This window comes from Argiope bruennichi, chromosome 2, assembly GCF_947563725.1.
Source record: "Argiope bruennichi chromosome 2, qqArgBrue1.1, whole genome shotgun sequence".
In the NCBI taxonomy this organism is placed as follows: domain Eukaryota; kingdom Metazoa; phylum Arthropoda; class Arachnida; order Araneae; family Araneidae; genus Argiope; species Argiope bruennichi.
Window position 1 is genome coordinate 97379592 of NC_079152.1, and position 18362 is coordinate 97397953.

The following is an 18362-nucleotide window of genomic DNA, read 5'->3' on the forward strand; positions in this document are numbered from 1 at the left end:
ACTCATAGCTTTACTAGAAGAGAAAGTAAATTTTGGTTATTTAAACTAAACTTTACTTTGGTTATCTAACTTCTTAACTTCTATTACTTTGGTTATCTAAACTAAAATCTCTCTACCTTCGTTGACGAAAAAAGATTTAGAAATAAGTAAAAACTATAAAGTACCAAATAAGAATATGATTGAAAAACTCAATTTTAAGCTCACTCAATGTTAAATGAATCTCGATTTTAGCAATTTTAAAGCCTCTATCTTCTAGTGAAGTCAAGGATCAAAAGTATTTTAAAAATAGTTAAGTGAAATTTCGGAAAATAACATTTTTAAAAGAAGAAAATTGATTTGTCGGAAGGAACTTTAGAATTAAGAAGAAAAAAAAAATCATAAAATAAAAATTTCACTTGTGGTAAGAAATTTTAAGGAAAAAAAAAATAGAATAAAACTTATCTTTCTTTTATAGTAAAGCCATGGACCTATCACGATTTTAAAAAACAAGTTAAATTTCAGAAAAAAATTTATTGAAAGCATTATTAGACCTTTCTTATTCTTTTTAATAATTCTTACTGTCTTTTATACTTACTAATTTACAACTATTTTGAATTGATCATGACATTTAGGAATAAACTGTAAATATACATAATTAAAAAAAAGTAACTATTTTTGGTAATAACTAACTAAAAGTACCTATTTGTGTTGTTTTTTTCTTAAAAAGTAACTATTTTTGGTTCTCATCAATGGATTTACATTATTTAAAAGTTTAAAAAAAATGTTCATAAACAAAAATCAATCATTAGGCCTTTTATTACAATAACTAAAATTTTGCATTTCAAATTATTTCAAATACCATTTTTTTTAATGAGTATAAAACTAAGAACTATAACTTTTTATTAAATGTATTGTTAATTTTTTAGAATTTAATTTACTATTATTTATTGTAAATTGTAGACAAATTTGAATTTCGAACTTGTTTTCAAAAGCGCTTGAGTATTTTTAAATTAATATTTAATGAAAATCCCGCCTTTTTTTCCCTTTACACATTTCTGGACTTTCTTTAAAAATGTTTTATCTCATTACTCTCTATAATAAATGTTGTTTTATTTTGGTAACTGGACAAACAAATTTGGTAACAAATTTTTAAGTCGAAATAATGCTACTAATTATTTTTTAGCTTATAAAAATGTTCTTTCGCATTGTAAATTATAATACATATATTGCTTTAAAAAATTTTTCCTATATGGATTTAAAAAATCTATATAAGAAAATCAAAAAGAAAAAAGAATATACAACATAAAAGTGTTATCATTCATTTTAGTATTTATTTATTTTTATTAATTGCATCCTGGTTTAATAAACTTTTCATGATTTCTAGTTCGTCGAATCAAAGAACAAATTTCCCATTTTTCTTTTAGAAGAGCCATAAGTCAATTGTAATTCTGGAAACGAAGTAACTTTTTAAATTATACCAAATTTGAATTTTAGAAAATTATTTTGGGGGATATCTTTCTGCCATGCCGTCTTCTAAAAGAATTTTAGCTTGAGTTTTGCAATCTACAAAAACAAGAAGTCAAAAGATATGGAAGATGTATCACATTCTATAGGTATGTAGATGATTTATTTACATTTTACACATTCTGTCGGGATAAATATGAAAATTTCAGCATTTATTTAAAGAGGAATTAATTCTAAAAACTGAATAAAGAAATCTTTAAATAACGGAGTTTATAAATAACAAGGTTAGAGCAACAAAGAATGACGCATTTTATACAGTGCAAGATTCAAAAGGCTTTTTTTCTTCTTTAAGAGCTAAAAGTGCCGCGATTTCATTGAAATTGATAAATACAGCATAAAAGATCAAACTCACTAATGCTGCACAACTATTCACATCGAAACATTCATATCATTAGTCAGTTTTTATTAAAACGAGTACAATACAAAAAAAAAAAGTACAATGAAAACTGCATATTGAATAACAAACTGCGAAATTTTAAGAACTTCACACACGATATTATACACTTGAAAACACAAAGATGGAGAAAATAATGCCATCTCACCTTTTTTCAATCTGAAATAAATTAAAACACATAGTGGACGCTTATTGCCACATAAGACGTGAATTTAGCCATTTTAGTCTTTGGAGTCTAAAAGAGCTAAATACAAGCCACCAGATTAACAAATACTTATACAAAAGAAACACAATTAAACATTATCATTGTCACAAACTCAACACAAGTATTATTTACGAAAACAGTGAATGCCCCTAAAAACAAACGGCCAATATAAGCTCTCAAAATTTCTACAAAACACCTGGTAAAATTTGTTCTGCCATTATTTGCTGATAACATTAATTAATTAATCAAAAGTATGATTTTCATTTTAAATTGGCATTTTAGCAATCTTTTAAAGACTTTGAGACAAAATAGTTTAAGATAAAATTGCCTTTGAATCAAGGGAGCAAATTTTATATCAACAATTAATCCAGAAAATTTTGTTGTTTTTAAAGATTTATTAAAATTTACTGTTTTTGAATTGCAATAAAAATTAAATAAATGATAAACAATCATTATTTGGAATAAATAATAATTATGGAATAATTTTTTTTCCGGATGTTTTTTTATATGAAATTTTGAGATAAATTTTGAATACAAAGGTATACCAAGCAAATATATATTCAGAGAACTAATCTGTAGCTCTTATTCAATTACAAACAAAAAATTATCTCAGGTATAAAAATGAAACAACATAAAATTAAAAATTTCAAAACAATTCCATGAAAACAGAATCAAAATACTTTTTCGATTGTCTGATCAATCAGAAAAAAAAAGAAAAGAAAAAAAACCAAAAATTATTTTATAATAATAAAAAATATCAAACACACATATATATAGTGCTTCAGGACTGTAGATTCCTTAAAAATTAATATTTCTAAGAATGTGGATTTTTTTATAATAGTTTTTGAGGGGAAAAAGCATTTAGTATAATTAAGTAAATAAATAGTTTAAATCCTTGTGTGTGAAAAAATTCTATCATGAAATAATTTATTTACTGCTAAGAATATTATTTCCCACAAGTGTGCAACATGAATTTAAACGTGTTGAGAATCTAAACAAAATGAGAGCAATCAAAGCTTCATATGATCTCAACTAATGCAATTTTTTTAGGTAAAAATTATATTTAAATAAAAAAATATTATTTATTTTTGGAAATAAAAATTATTTTTTATTGCAGAATACTGTGCAAAATTGGGAAAGTTGCAGATTATTGCACAATATGTTGCAATACATTGTGCTGTTTGGGTGTAAAAGCAGGTTAATTATTTAATTCACAGAAATGATTAGCAATTATATCAAAATACCTAAGAAAAGAATAATAATAATGATGATAAAAAAGAAAAAGCATTAGAATGCTTCAACAGAATCAAGAGATCTGTTCTTTTTTTTTTTCTCTCGAATTTGTGACAATTTACTTAAACTTTCACTTTTTTAAATTTTTTTTGGTGGTGGTGGTGGGGTATTCTCAGATCAAAAAAACATGGGGTAAAAAAATTGCATGTTTAAAAAAAAGTTACAGCGTACTAAATGCCCAACTCAAGAGTTAAATTTCTCATCTTTGATCTGTTTTCAAAATCAATTCATAAGTAAAATAAATACGGACAAAATGTATTAAACATTAAACTAAAGACATTTATAGCTGCACAGAAAAAAAAATAATCAATCAGTCCCTGAGATTCTGCACAGCTGCAAAAATCACACACACTAACATAATCATCCAGAGATCACATATTCAGCAGCAGACACAAAAACATCACTGAAACACAAAATAAATACATGAACAAGGAACTAACCAGAGGAAGTGGAAAACTCTGAGTGACAAAATCCTCCGAGAGCAGCTTAAAACAGACATAAGAAAATAAAGATATCAGCCATGTGTCCCATCACACAAATGAATGAAATTATCATGAAAATTCAAAGTTTTAAGGCCTTTTTTAAAAGTGTTATAATAATTTAATCAATTATTTATGATTTCCTTAAAAATAATTAACGCTTACAAGAAACCAAATATCGATAATAAAGAATATCAAATATGTCTTTGAACAAATTTCATTCTGAACTTTTATGATGGCTAGTTTATTTAAAACTAGACAAAGTCCAAATACCAGTTCAAAGCATAAAAGTCAATATTAGCATGATCAAAATTAAAATGCAGCGAAATATATAATATTTCTAAAAAATATATCGTAAATTAGCAGTGAACTTAATTCATTAATGAATTTTCTTGTACAAAGTGAAAAAAAAAAAAGATTTGATTAAAATGTTATCACATAGCAAAATTCCTTAAAACATTTTAAAAAAAGACTTTTAGCTTTAAAGAAAACTTAATTAAAATCCGAATGTTAAAAACACTCAAATATTCCGGGTGATATTATTCACTTGAAAATCAAAATTAAAACAGTCGATGCATTTTAATATGTCACTTGTCATACATTTTCAATATTTACTATAATTATGCTAATAGGATGTTGTATTTCTTTTTACACTGATGCTCTAGATGACCTTATTATTGTGATTGGGAAGTCAACGATGATAAAAAGTACAATAAACGCAAAGCAGTTTTCATGCAAGTTCAAATATACATTTGATCAAAGATATCGGGCATGACATATTTCAAAGACTGCTCAGTACTGGCTACAGCTCAAGAAGGGTTGATTCATCAGGTCCTCTGTCTTCAAGACATGTCAGCAGTTGATGCCCGATGTTAAATCATCGCTTCGCAGGATGCGAATATTTAAAAAAAAATGATAAAACCTCCATCATCGGAAGTTTTTTCTTTTTTCTTTTCTTTTCTTTTTAAATATCAGAAGAAAAAGTGAAGTTTGGCAAAAGCTGCTTCATTGATAAGATTATCACGAATCCAAGAAAATGCGCTGTTCTGTGTATGTGTGTATCATTACTTCACCATTGTGGTTTGTTTACTTCAGTTTAAAGTCTTTTAAAAAGGCACCAAAGGCAGTTGTGACGATTCGTCGGTTAAAGACGGCTTCTGTGTTGAGTAGAGGCATACAGAACACCTGTGTACAAGATGCCGTTCACCTCCATGCTAACACTCAAAGAACCGTCAGACTGCGGTCGGCCATCTGGACCTTCAATTTAAAAATAAATAACTATTAAGTAAAATAACAAAATCAATAATGAATCATTTTCCTCAAATTTTACAAACTTAGTTACTACTAATTATTATAATAATATTATATAATTTATAGTTATGTAAATTTACACTATGTAGCATTATATATATTTTTATAAATTCCCATACTTAACCTATGGATATTTCTATCTACTTTAATTATTATGAATAACTATAATGAATAAATGATACTGAAATATACAATAAATATTGATATATACATTGAAACTATTTATTACATAATGTTACAATAGTATTTAATTATAATGAAATTTTTTATCATATTTTTATCCAATATTGCTTGTTTAGATTTGCATGAAAATGAGACTTTATTTATCCTCAAGGCACAATTCTTTTTGGTATAATTAAGAGAAGTACTAAACAATAATCAGTAAAATATTAAGTGAAACAGCTGTGACTAATGTTCACATTAATGCAAAAACTGACTTTTTTTAATTTTTGAAAATTTTGAAAAATGGGAGATGTCCTTGTCTTTCATCAAGATTTTCATGTTATATTAGCGTACTTCTAACCATTTTGCTTTATTTTAGTTAGCGTGCCATTTTAGAACAAACTTTGCAAATTTGAATTCTAGTCAAATGACGATTCAAATTTTTAATTCAACGAGAAAGCCCTTTTATCGCAAAAGCCTTATCAAACTGATAACTTATTTTAATTAAAGTCCAAAGATTTAGCAATCCTAGCTATTTTTTGCAGATTCTATAATATCCTAACAAGGTCGAAACATCGCTTATTATTTATAAAATACTGGGATTCACGTACCATTCTAAATTAAAGTGAACACTTATTTGTTCAAAATCCATTATAACATTGAACAAAAATTTTACTACCATTTTAAATATTTAAAAAAAAACCCACAGCTTGATTTTAATTTCAACATAATTAATTTTAAAACAATACTCAAAATTGATTTTAGACATTTTCTACAATTTTACAGAAATATAAAAAAAAATCAAAACATATGACAAAACTATTTTTATTTCCTGTAAAGGCAAAGATGTGATAATAATTTTGCTTTAAAGTTTAATTCTTAAATTAATATGTGGGCAATATTGATCAGAACATTTCGTTCAATCACACATCAACAAGGCAGCTGATTCATTCAATCAAGATAATACCATAACTTGATTGAAATGCCTTTTAATTGAGAAAGGAAACTCACCTCTGTTGTTGCTGATCTTGATGTGAGTACTGGGCATGCTGGATCTCCTCTCCTCTTCAATGAGCAACCTTTTGGAGGTTGTTCTCAGGTCCTCGGTGTCATCCATAGGTTGTCTCTTGAGAGGTTTCGAATCTGAATGAGAATTCCTCGAGGCCATGTTGAGGGGTTTTTGATCGTTCGCTGATGAGTTTCGAGACACTTCCAGATTCAGTGCTTCTTGCTGTGGCATCACTATGGGATTGGGGGTGGACGGGATACTGTTGCAGTTGTCCTCTTCACCTGTAAAAAGAAAGCCCTTTAAAACTTCTGAGAGTTCAGAAGCGATATTTCATACATATATACGATGTTCCAAAAAATATGTACTTATTTTGTTATGACTATAACCAAAAATTAATAATATTCAATGTTTCAAAACTCAAATTTATTTATACCATAATTATCGCCGGATTAATTTATTAATTAGCTGTCAATACTGGAAGTCCCCAAATGTACGTTCAATGAAACTACAGTGGTAGCTCGAGATGCCTGGATATCACTCCCTCTTTCGTATAGTGTGATGGGTTGATTGATCCCGTGACGCGCCCATAAGAAAAGCTCACTAAGGCGGGTTTAGGAATAGTTAGGAATAGATAGCTGCGAATTCTCAAAGGATGTTTGAGCATACATTACATTTAAACAGAATCCTCTTTTGTATTTCATGGGCTGTCCTTGCAGTTTTTGAAGGGATGGGGTATTTTTCCTATCTCTGAGAGAGAAACTCTGGCGTTCCATTATTCTGCAAAACCTATACTCGAATGATTTTTAAAATGAGAAATTCAATTGGAGTTATGAATTGAAGATCTATGTAAATGGAATTCTGGGCATAAGGTTAAGACGAAAATGTAACAAAATTGAATCTCCTTATTTCACAAAACTTGGATGCGCCAGCGTTTAATTTCTTTTCATTAATATATATAAAATATAATGTTTATAGCTCATAATCTCTACAACTGACAGCTTGAGAACATTATTTGAAAAAAAATACTACTAAATATTAACTTATAATTCCATCAGTCGGTATTATCAGCAGTGTACAAACATTAATAGCCAAAATTGCAAATATTTTTAATAATTTATAAAAATTAAAAAGTATTGCCAGTTTAACTTTCTATGAATTAACTCTGTTAAAAGTTATTAATTTTTATGCATTAATTATTTAAAATGTTTATAAAAGATGAATTTAAAGCTTAGAAAATGTATTTTGTATGTCTGGACAATGACCATTATAGTGAAAATTTATGCGCGAAGAAGTTACAAATAGGAAGCGAGAAGCAAGTCTGCAAACTTTATATATATGAAAAAAGAACTCCCTTCATCTGAGAATAGAAATTAAAGAATTGCAAATAATTTCAGCAGTTAAAAAGAGGCGCTATCGGTATTAGGCTGTAAGAAAATCAAAATTACAATCACTGGATTTGAAACACACGAATTAAAAGAATTTATCATATTTTTATTAGATAGTTCAAATTAAACAGAAAAAAAAGTAGAAAACAAAAATAACCAGATCAATGATATTATTCAACATCCCTAAATAATACAAATTAATAACTATGCTAAAAATTCAAGAAGAAAAATCGGAAATGATACCTATTCTTAGAAAATGCTTAATTAGAATCAGAGAGCTGTAAATCGTCTTACAATAATATCTTATGCGTTTAGATATTAATTTTCCCATTCTCAATGACCCATCTCTAAGATATCAAAACAAATTAACTTCAAAAGACACATAACCTTCCAATCATCTCACTTTTGGCATTAAATTTGACAAATTCTGTATTTAATCTTATGGTTTATGCCACCATAACATAACGTCATATTTTTTCACGATAGCTAATATTAAAAAATACATAGAACCCCATAGGAGATATAAAAAAATTATGAAATGATATAAATGCATCTTTACTCAATTCTATCATGTATACGGTTTTGCACGCAAATTTCAGAAAATTTCCCCAGCAGGCTGTGTGTTATTCTGCTGAAACTAGTCTTCTTAATTATTGTTACCTTCGATTTTATGAATCAAGGACTAGATTTATACATTTTGCGCCAACAGTGCAGTTGGAAATAACAGGCAGGTGGTAAATTCTAAATGTCATATAAACGAAATATGGCGATTTAAAAGAACACTTTTTTTAATATTAAAGAGAGAGCAAGGAGAATCCTTATGTGAAATTCATGGTATTAAAATGGAAGAATAAAATTTGATTAAAGAAAAAACATGCTTAAATGGGGATGTTCTCCAAGCCACAAATGTTTAAATAATAATAAAATCCGAATCGATGAAAATTAAAATGGTTCATTCAAATAAAATTTGGAAGACTGGAAAAACAATAGAGCACGTTACGCAAGTATATCCGTCTATAGTTAGAAGTAGAAGTTAATAGTTAGAAGTGCTTTGGTGAACTAAGTTCTTACATCTAAAAAATAAATCATAAAATTAAAATTATCAGTTGCTATTAACTTTATATTATGCCAATAAAAATTGGTGTGGAAATTACTGTCGTGAATTGATATCTACATTTCATATTGAATATATTATATTGAAATAAATATAGGATAAAAAAAGTCAATGATGATAAAAAACGAGTAAAATTAAAATGACGCGTAGAAAAGTATAATTTCAGAATAGAACAATCATTGGCATTTCTATTACTTGTAACACTCCCCTATTTTTGAATAACGATTAAAATACATGTTCGGCATGAAAGACAGCGGGGGTTTAACATCAGAGAAATTGTTGAGCCTACGAAATTCAAGATTTTTCAGGCGGGGGGTATATAAATATGAGCAGCACATAATTACCATCGATAGCTGAAATAATTATAAAAAGGGCTTCATATAAACGTGAAAGAAATGCAGAGGAGCTTGAGGAGGGAACGCAAAGGGGGGGGGGTATACAAAAGAGAATTAACAGACCACGTTCGGAGGAATTGGAGAGAGAGAGAGAGAGAGAGGGAGAAAAATAAAGCAAAACCCGCCTCTTCATTTAATGAAACTCAGTTTCAATTACTTCTTTTACTTGGGCAACTTTCGCCAAAGATTACTCATCAATTAACAAAACTATTTTGTTGGCCAGCTTTTCTATGTATAATCCAGAACAAATTCTGGTTCATTCATCATAGCCAATGCTAAGCAACAGGATGCAGGTTTCCCCTGAGTATGACATAAAATAAATTAGGTGCACGACAGGCTCTGGGTTCTCATTTTTCAATTATCAATCATCTGAACCACGCTGCCCAGCCGTTCTTTCTCTCCACCGTTCGCGCTGCACTTTTGGATCGGCCGACGCCCGAGAGATGGCGCCAAAAGTCAAAAGAAAAACCAAAAAGTATTGTGGCCAATAAAGGGTTGAGCTCAAACTTAAGAGCGCGCCGATTGTGTGTGCCAGAAGAGTTTTAGCTTTCCAGCAAAACTTCTCTCGCTTTCATTCCAGTTAATTATTTCTCTCCCTTAATTGAAACTAAATATCGTGGTATACTATAAACAAATGTTAAATGTGTCTGAAAATGTACACTTTAATCATCAGTAACAGGATATCTATATTTCAAGGAGATACCGGACCGAAATTCAAATTATTTATGACAATTATTGAAAGATATACTATATCAGTTTCATTACGAATTGAAATGGAAACAAAATTAGATTTGTAACTGTAGAAATAGTTTCAAACATCAAGAATAAATCTTTTTAAGTGTACTATTTAAATAAATAACTATGGAAGTATCTTGGGCCGAAGAAAATGAGATATAGTTTTCAAAAAATAAAGATTAAAAAAAATCTGATTGTTATATAAGTTACATAATAATTGCATTGGACATCTTTATAAATTGAATAAATCCGATAATATACTCTTAATTTATTTTTAAAAAATAAACAATAGTTTATTGATTGACATACTGAATACAAGACAGAAAAAAAGAACGCTCTCGCAACTTATTTTCTTGGTAAATGCAAAATTGAAACAACAGAAATTTAAAAGAAAAATTACTTAATTTATATACTATAATTTTAAGATACCCTCAGTATAATTGAAGTAAAAAAGTAAGCGCAAAATTGAAACCATTCTACAAAGAACAATATCAAAAAAACATTAAAAGATATATGGTATCCATATATGAAAAACAAAAATTACAACATGAGATCCAACAGTCCTTTAAACTAAATACAAGTCACAAAAGAATCAGCGTTAAAAAAAGTAGTAAATGCTTTTCGACATATCTCAGCAAGTTCTAGACAAGCAAGATTTATTTGTCTTGAAGGTCATAATCAGTTCTAGTCTGGGATATAAAATTGTAGATAAATTTCCGTGTAGAATAATTTCAATGACATTTCGGTTTACCAATAAGATTTGCATTTTAAATTTCATATCGTGAAGGAAGTAAATCCTGCGTTAAATCAATTCACACAAAGTTCGTTATTTCATGAATTAATGAAGAAAGCACTACCGTGACGCGTGAAATATATTATATATGCATTTTTGCTAGCTAGAAATAAGGAAATGAAACATACCTTTATTGGCATTTCTAGCATGTTTCATTTTTTCTGTATAAATTTAACTCATTAAAAGATATAAAATCGAAAGAAATTCAAAGAAAGGGTTAAGGTTATTTGCTCATGTAAAAGCTGGTGTATTTCAATAATTTGAATATGATTCACATTATGCTGACGGAAAACCTGTTGAGTATATCAACAATTAATACTGAAGCTTACAAAGCTATTTTTCAGGGGGGGGGGGCGCAACTTCATGGACATTTCAGACAAATCTTCAGAATATTATGATTTTTTTTAGTTTAGTCAATTGGTTAAAGGATTTCTCATGATTTTTTAAATTTTATTCTGCAGTTATTAACTATTATTCTATCAATGCGAAATTTATACCATCTATAATTTTAAAACAAAACAATAAAAGAAACTATTTTATCTTCGAGTGACACGCAGTTTCACCCATATTTACAAGATTCCATTGGCAGAGAAAAAAGCTTCGCATATAAGGATAACACAGTTCATTTTGCATAATTGTTAGAGATTTTGTTTTTAATCAGTGGCAAATTATCATTTTTGATACATGTCATCCAGGGACACCAGGATATTTCCTATTAAATATATTTACAAGAGAAATTAAAAGAGAAAATGAAATGAACTAAAACATCTAAACCATTTTTTATTTAATCGGAAAATGATAAAATATAGGCATTTTGGCAAAAGAATCAAACAGATTGATTTAGAATTATGATATATCCATCACTTTCTCGCACACAAAGAAAAGTATTGTAATCTTCAAACAACTCGAATTCGAAAATTTGGGAGACGTTTCAAACCTCCTTTAGTTCGAAAAACACATTTTTAGCAATGTGTTTATCTGCCTGTCTGCCTGTGAACAGGCTAATTCAAAAACGCTTGGCGCTAGACGGATGAAATTCGGTATATGGATGTAACATTAGATTTGCAGATTTCTATCAAATGTTGAACGAAATCCATTGTCTGTCTGACTGCCCGAGTGCAAGCGAACTCAATCACTTCAAAATATCAGAAGCAATAATATAAATAAAAGTTGGTACACAGGTTTAGCATCTAAAATGTAGATTCTTATAAAAAAATCTGTACCAAATCTACCAAAGAAGTAATTATCTATCATCTGTAGTTCCTCATGCATGTTAAAGAGCAATAATAATAATTCAAAAGCACAATTATTTAAATAAAGGAAATTTGGTAGTTGATTTCCTGACTACAGCTATAATTTTGTCAAATGTTGGTTTCATTCGGTCGGGAAAGAGGACTTCAAAATGCATATTCGATATTCGGATACTTGATTATTAACCGAATGCTGGAGATTTATCGCCGAAAATTTTACGTTAGATGCAGTAAAAATGCTAGATTCACACCAAAGAACTATATGTTTCCTAGTTATTGTTTGTCTATATTATGCAGGCATTCGTAGCCGTATCCAAGTCTATAATTTAGTCCGAAATTAGAAAGGGGGTAAATTTTTTTATGAGAGAATTTTTGAGAAAATTTTGGAAAGGCTACTCCCACTGGCTTCAAATGACTGAAATAAAATTCCTCTTGGCAAGCTGGAAAGCATGGGTAAATTCCTTTGTATATAAGTTACTATCTGGCAATATAAATTGTTGATGTTAGAAGCAGTCCATATTAGGGCTTGAAAATAACTTTTCAGCCCTAACTTCCAAGATATTGCTGTTAACGAAAAACTGCAAATACAAAAATTCCTCACCTTAATGAGGTGCTAATATAAGAAAATTACAGCGGAAAAAAAAATCCCACCCCTCCATATTTCCACCATCTCCGAGCTAGATGGGCCATTTACAAACTCTTCTGAGATCTTTTACATTTCTAACAACATATTCCAAGCCAGTTATCCAAAATTAGTCTAGTTATCTTATCCGCATGATAACACGGACAAGCGTTATACGCATATTATATAAGAAATATTCTCAAGATCTTATCATGAGACCAGTGCAGTCTTCCTATAGAAAAAAATGGAAAACAAGCAAAACAGAAGAGAGTGGCTTTAGACCTATTATAATAAAGCAAAGTTGCGAAAAGCTGTACATTTCATTGAAAATTTCAGTCTACAGACAGCTGTGCAGGAGGTTGAAGGGAGCGTGCAGAGTCAGTATAGTGAGCCGGCAATCATTAATAGTTGAAATTTCAACCGGCATCTTGCTGCTGCTTCCTCCGGTAAGAATGTTCATTACGCAAACAAGAGGAAGCGTTTTCCCATCCGGAATCGAGGCAAGGGCATTCAAGAAATGTTTAAATGGCTCACTTTCTGAAACTGAAACGTTAATTAATGGACCGATTGTCAACTCGGGAAACGAGCGAACGCAAAAGATTCGAAAGGGAGGGAGGGTCCTATGAATCCATCCATCAGATAGCGCGCCAGAAAGCTAAAGTGAAGACATAAACCTCGCCAAAAATAAGGAGGAAAAACAAACTTTATCAGATTACGCGGCCGCTTTTAATCAAGCATTCATGAATTTATCTAGCTCATTTTCACCTCGTTCCCGGCCCCAAACACCTTCTAAACGGCTCGCGTTAACGATCGAACGATTGCAATAACCCCCCTATCGATTCAGTTTTCATAAGACGACGAGTCTCTTTCCCTCCCTAACCATTTCTGCCCCCCACACCCTTTGGAAAAATCTAAAAATTAAAATTCCGCTAGGCCGCGCCATTGCTCCTCCACCGATTGGTCGGCTCTCTCTCACTCTCTCTCTACCTTTTCTCATCTATTAATAAGAAATGCCAATATTTATGTGCCTAATTAGATAACTTTATAAACCCGTATCGCGCGCATGTTAATCAAGAATAACAATATATTTTCGTCACTGCAACTTCCATTAATCCTGCAAGCGTCAAGAAAGGGAAAGCACAAGTAGAAAATTAATGATCGTTTAATGCACAAAATTAGAGAAGAGATAATTATATTTTTCTTCAAGTGTGTGTGTGTGTATGTGTGTGAGCATTGCCTCTAATTTGAATACTGGCGGCGGGTTACGGCTAATTTCTAATTAAATTTTCCCGAATTTTCATATATCTAATTACATATTTCTGAAAAGCGAAGCGTTTGTGAGCGAACGGATGTGTGGTGCGGGGGATATATCTCGCCACTTGGATGTATAAGTGTATGTAGTAAAGGTGGCTCTGAAAGAATAACAAATACTGTACGAAACTTCTGCAGACATTTTTGGGACCTGGCACGCGGTTTTCATCGAGTTTATTTTTATTCCGCGCGCCTTTCTCTTTAATCAGCGGTTATGATTTTAGAGAATAAAGTAATTAGGATGTGCATCCCGGTCTTCAATTAAAAGACGACAGTGATGAAAGACTGAACGGTTCTTGCAGAGACACGGAAACCGTTTCACACGGGGCACCCAGCGGGTCACATCTCATCTAATTAGCACCTTTAATGCGATTATCAAAGCAAAAATAGCAAAAGGGGTTTTTAAAACGAAACTTGTCAAAATAAATTATCACTCCGCGCACTTACATTTATTACGGAAGGCGAGTAATAAGCCCTGATCAGGACATCTCAGAAATATTGACGGAAATGGAATTAAATAATGAAATATATATATTCAGATTTCAAATGGCTGGAAAAATTGTATGAAATAAAAAAAAAATACAATTCATCGAGATGACATATAGCTACTTGGATATTTCTTACAAGTAAAGCGATGAATCCTAACATATCTAATGGCATCTATGCATAGTATAAAATGAAGTCTCCTGAAAGCGTCTGTATGTTAAAACCCTAAAAACTCGAGAAATACTTAAATAATTTTGGAGATATTTGTACCATTTTGTAGGACATTTATTGGGGAAGGTTTTAGTATATTGAAATCATATCAAAATAAAAAAAGGAGTTTTATAATTGCGATTTTAATTTTTTTCCTACTACGATTCGCGCATGCGTAAAGCAGCAGTATCTGTGCTTTGCACTTATCCGCGCGTGAACGGAAATCTCAAACTTCGCATGTGCAAATAGCAAGAGCTGTGGTATTCATATACCATACATTTCTTTGTTTACATCTTATTTTAAACAGCGATTCAAATCTCATTATCCCCAAAAGAAGGAAATTCAACCTTGGCCGGAGCACATTAAATGCCAAAACGCTTATTTGTTGCGCGATAATGAAAATGTAGAGGAAAGAAACGTTGGGTTAGCGAATATCAGAGAAAGAATGTAAACACTTTCTTCAAAGGAGATCTTCTGCTGAGTGAAGTAACCATCTCTTTTTAAATCGCACTGCAATTGAATTACAGACAGATTGAATCTCGCCTGTCTGCTGACAGAGAAAGACAGTTAAATTTGAGACATAGGAGAAGTGAAAGAACAAACGTTCCTGATATTTGATCCGAAACGGAGGTCTCCGCTCTGAATTTCGATCTATGTGTGGATTACAGAAATGATACCTCGGTTTCAATTGGAACAATGTCTATAATCTCTCCATATTGTTCAGCGTTAGGAACAGCTTTGATATACAGCCATTTTCGCCAAAAAATAATTTATCGCCAGATTTTAGTGAAATGATCGAATGTGGCGAGTACTGCAATAAGATAACGGTAGCAAAAGTGACACCGGGTACTGCTAGTATATATTAAATTTAAAATGTTGGATCGTAGTAATTATCTTATACATTACTTCATTTATTTACGATTACTGCGCGGTCAGTCTATGATGATTATCTTCTTCTTGCCTTAGCTTTTTTAAGGCTCTTTAATTCAGCATGAATTTAAAATAAAAATATTGCGATGAATAATTGTAAGCATATAAATCAAATTTTCCTATAAATTTATATAATGACACTAAATATATACATAGCTGCCCATTTTGAACAGTAAACAAATTAGCATTAGCAAGCTAACAAACAAAAAGAAAGCAAATTCTGTTTTCTAAGAAGACCTAAAGAGGCCAGTATTACCTTGTATGTTAAAAAAGAAAAAAATATATATTAAAATATCTAATTGATTCTATCTGCATGAGCATTAAGTTCAAAATTTCTAAGAGTAATTGATTATGTAATATTACATATTCAAGCACAGTATAATAATTATTAGCCATGTTTCTGACTTTGTTTTCTCTTTTGACATTTTTTTGTTTGTTTTTTGGATATTTTTAAAATAATTCATACTTTGATTTAAAAAAAAAATCAATATTGGAATTTCAAGTGACAAGCAATTACATTTTTGCACAAACTTATGCATAAGCAATTAGATTATGGGCATTATTTTATTTATTTCGGCAACCGATAATTTATTAATATTAAACATTGGGGAGGACACAAAATGATAGTAATAGTGACCAATAAAGGATAATCACGTTATCTATGTTTAAATTTCAATCAGTAAAAAGCAATAATGGCCAAATACGATAATTTATTCATAAAAGAAAAATAGTTTATTTTGTTAGTTCATTCATTTATTAAATTCGCATATTTCAATTTGATTGTAAATAATCATATTTTTGAATCATTGTGTATCAAGACTAACATTAAGTAACCCTAAAAAATGCTTTATTAGATTATTCCATCTTTAATTAATTCTTTAATTAAAGTTCTGAAATTTTGACATATTGTTTTTTCCTTTCTTGTTTCCAAAAAATTACTAATCAAAAATACTTTCAAAAATAAAGTAATACTTACCAGTCAAAGTAAGGTAATTTTCAAAATATTACAATAAATTTCAGCCCATTTCAAATGAAAACTCCTTTTCCCTGTTATTCAACAGTCTTATGAAAGAAACAAATTGGAAATTTATATATAATCCTTATAAACTCATTATCTTTCCAATTTTCTAGTTTGGACGGTCAAGAAATGCTACTATTTATTCAAGTTTGCTTAAAATAAGTTTATCTAACGAGAAAGGGGGGGGGTGAAATTTACAACTTCGTGATAGATGAACAGAAAACCAAAAATGATTATAAATTCCAGTTCTTACTTAATTCAAATCGTCAAATATTTAGGTATTTTCTTCTTTAACAGAGTCGATTTTTTTACTTGAGTAGTCTATGCATGAATCACTAACTTTTTCACTAAAACCAGATACATAGTATTTCATGCATCGAAAAAAGTTACAGCGTTCTAAAAGAAGTTGGGCAGCTTGAATTTTGTCTGTAGGTTGAATATACCAATACTTTTACCTGTACAAAATCCAGTTTAAAAATTTATACACGCTAGATAACATGAAGAAACGTGAAACAGGGTGAAAAAAAATTGCCTTAGATTTTTGTTAGTTATTAAGTATTTTTGCTGCCTAAAAATTGCACTTTCTTTCGAAAATCTGGAAGATAATCCTTTAAAAAAGGTTGCGCACCAGAAAAAAAAACCGGGAAAGCTTTGTGCATTATATATTAATTCTGAACTAAGAAAGACATAGCATATTTATAATAACACTATACAAAAGCCTAAAAGAGTAAAAACATCCAGACTAGGTTTTTTCGGTGTAGATTTTGGAAGAAAAACGTCCAGCATATACAAAGTAGGATAATCTCTTATTAAATTTTTATTCAGCTGCACAAAGAAGTTGTTAACAGCTTTGCATACTAATTATCCTAAAACGTCTTAAAAATGCCTTGGCATTAAAAAAAAAACGCTTTAATCGCCCCGTGGTATGAAAAAATTAAAAATCAAAACTGGGGCGGCGGGGGTTGAAATTGATCTTCACTCATTTTTCGATAATTTTCTTTCACGTTCAACAATAGGTATGATTCTTCGAAAACCTATTTCTATAATCCCGAATTCAATTAACTTTTTGCAACCTCTAACAAAAGGCGGTACTTCTTCTCTGTGTAGGTAAGCAAGGAAGCAGGGGGGTGAAGCATTTTTAATGATAAAGCCAAAAGGGGCCAACAAGTTGCAAAGGGTGAATGTGGAGTTTGATAAGTTAACTTTTTTTCTTGGCGCTTTTTCCGCCTGTCTTTTTCTTGGCGCCAAGTTTTTACTTTTTGCTTGTTGTAGTTTTCTTTCTCAGATTTTTTTTTGTTTCCTGTTTTTATTAGAAATAGCCAAATGTTTCAAAAGTATGTTGTGCTTAAAATAGTAAAAAAAAATAACATAGATTTTAATTCGAATATTAATAATCTAAGAATGCTAATTATGAAGTCAGCATTCAAAAATGTTTAAAATATTTTAATACCAAAGTTCAAGCTTAATTATGCCTGAATAAAGAATACAACATTAAGAAAACGTCGTGGAAAATCTTCCAAATTTCCTGAATGTACTGTATTTCCTGTGTGAATTTACATTTTCGCATTATTATAGTTAGCAAAATACATTATTATAGATAGCAAAAAAGATCGAACAAAGCGTTTCGAAAAGATCTACTCAGAATACATATATATTTTCAAAACATTATTAATAGATAAATAACAATTCATTTGAATAATCCTCAATGCTTTAAAAAAGACCCCATTTTTATATCTCTAGTTTGAATTTTCAGAAGA

At 30.1% G+C, this 18362-nt stretch overlaps 1 protein-coding gene across 6 annotated transcripts in view; it reads right to left on the reverse strand.

Moving 5' to 3' along the window:
- Nucleotides 1–2887: 2887 nt before the first annotated feature.
- The window catches only part of LOC129958167 (AT-rich interactive domain-containing protein 3C-like), a 245479-nt gene continuing 230004 nt past the window's right edge, over nucleotides 2888–18362 (reverse strand). For all 6 annotated transcript variants that reach the window (XM_056070443.1, XM_056070433.1, XM_056070460.1 and 3 more), the window contains 2 exons: nucleotides 6359–6637; nucleotides 2888–5131 (listed from right to left, as the gene is read on the reverse strand). In XM_056070443.1, the coding sequence (XP_055926418.1) occupies nucleotides 5019–5131; nucleotides 6359–6637 (392 nt within the window). In that variant the 3' untranslated portion in view covers nucleotides 2888–5018. The remainder of the gene's footprint in view (nucleotides 5132–6358; nucleotides 6638–18362) is intronic.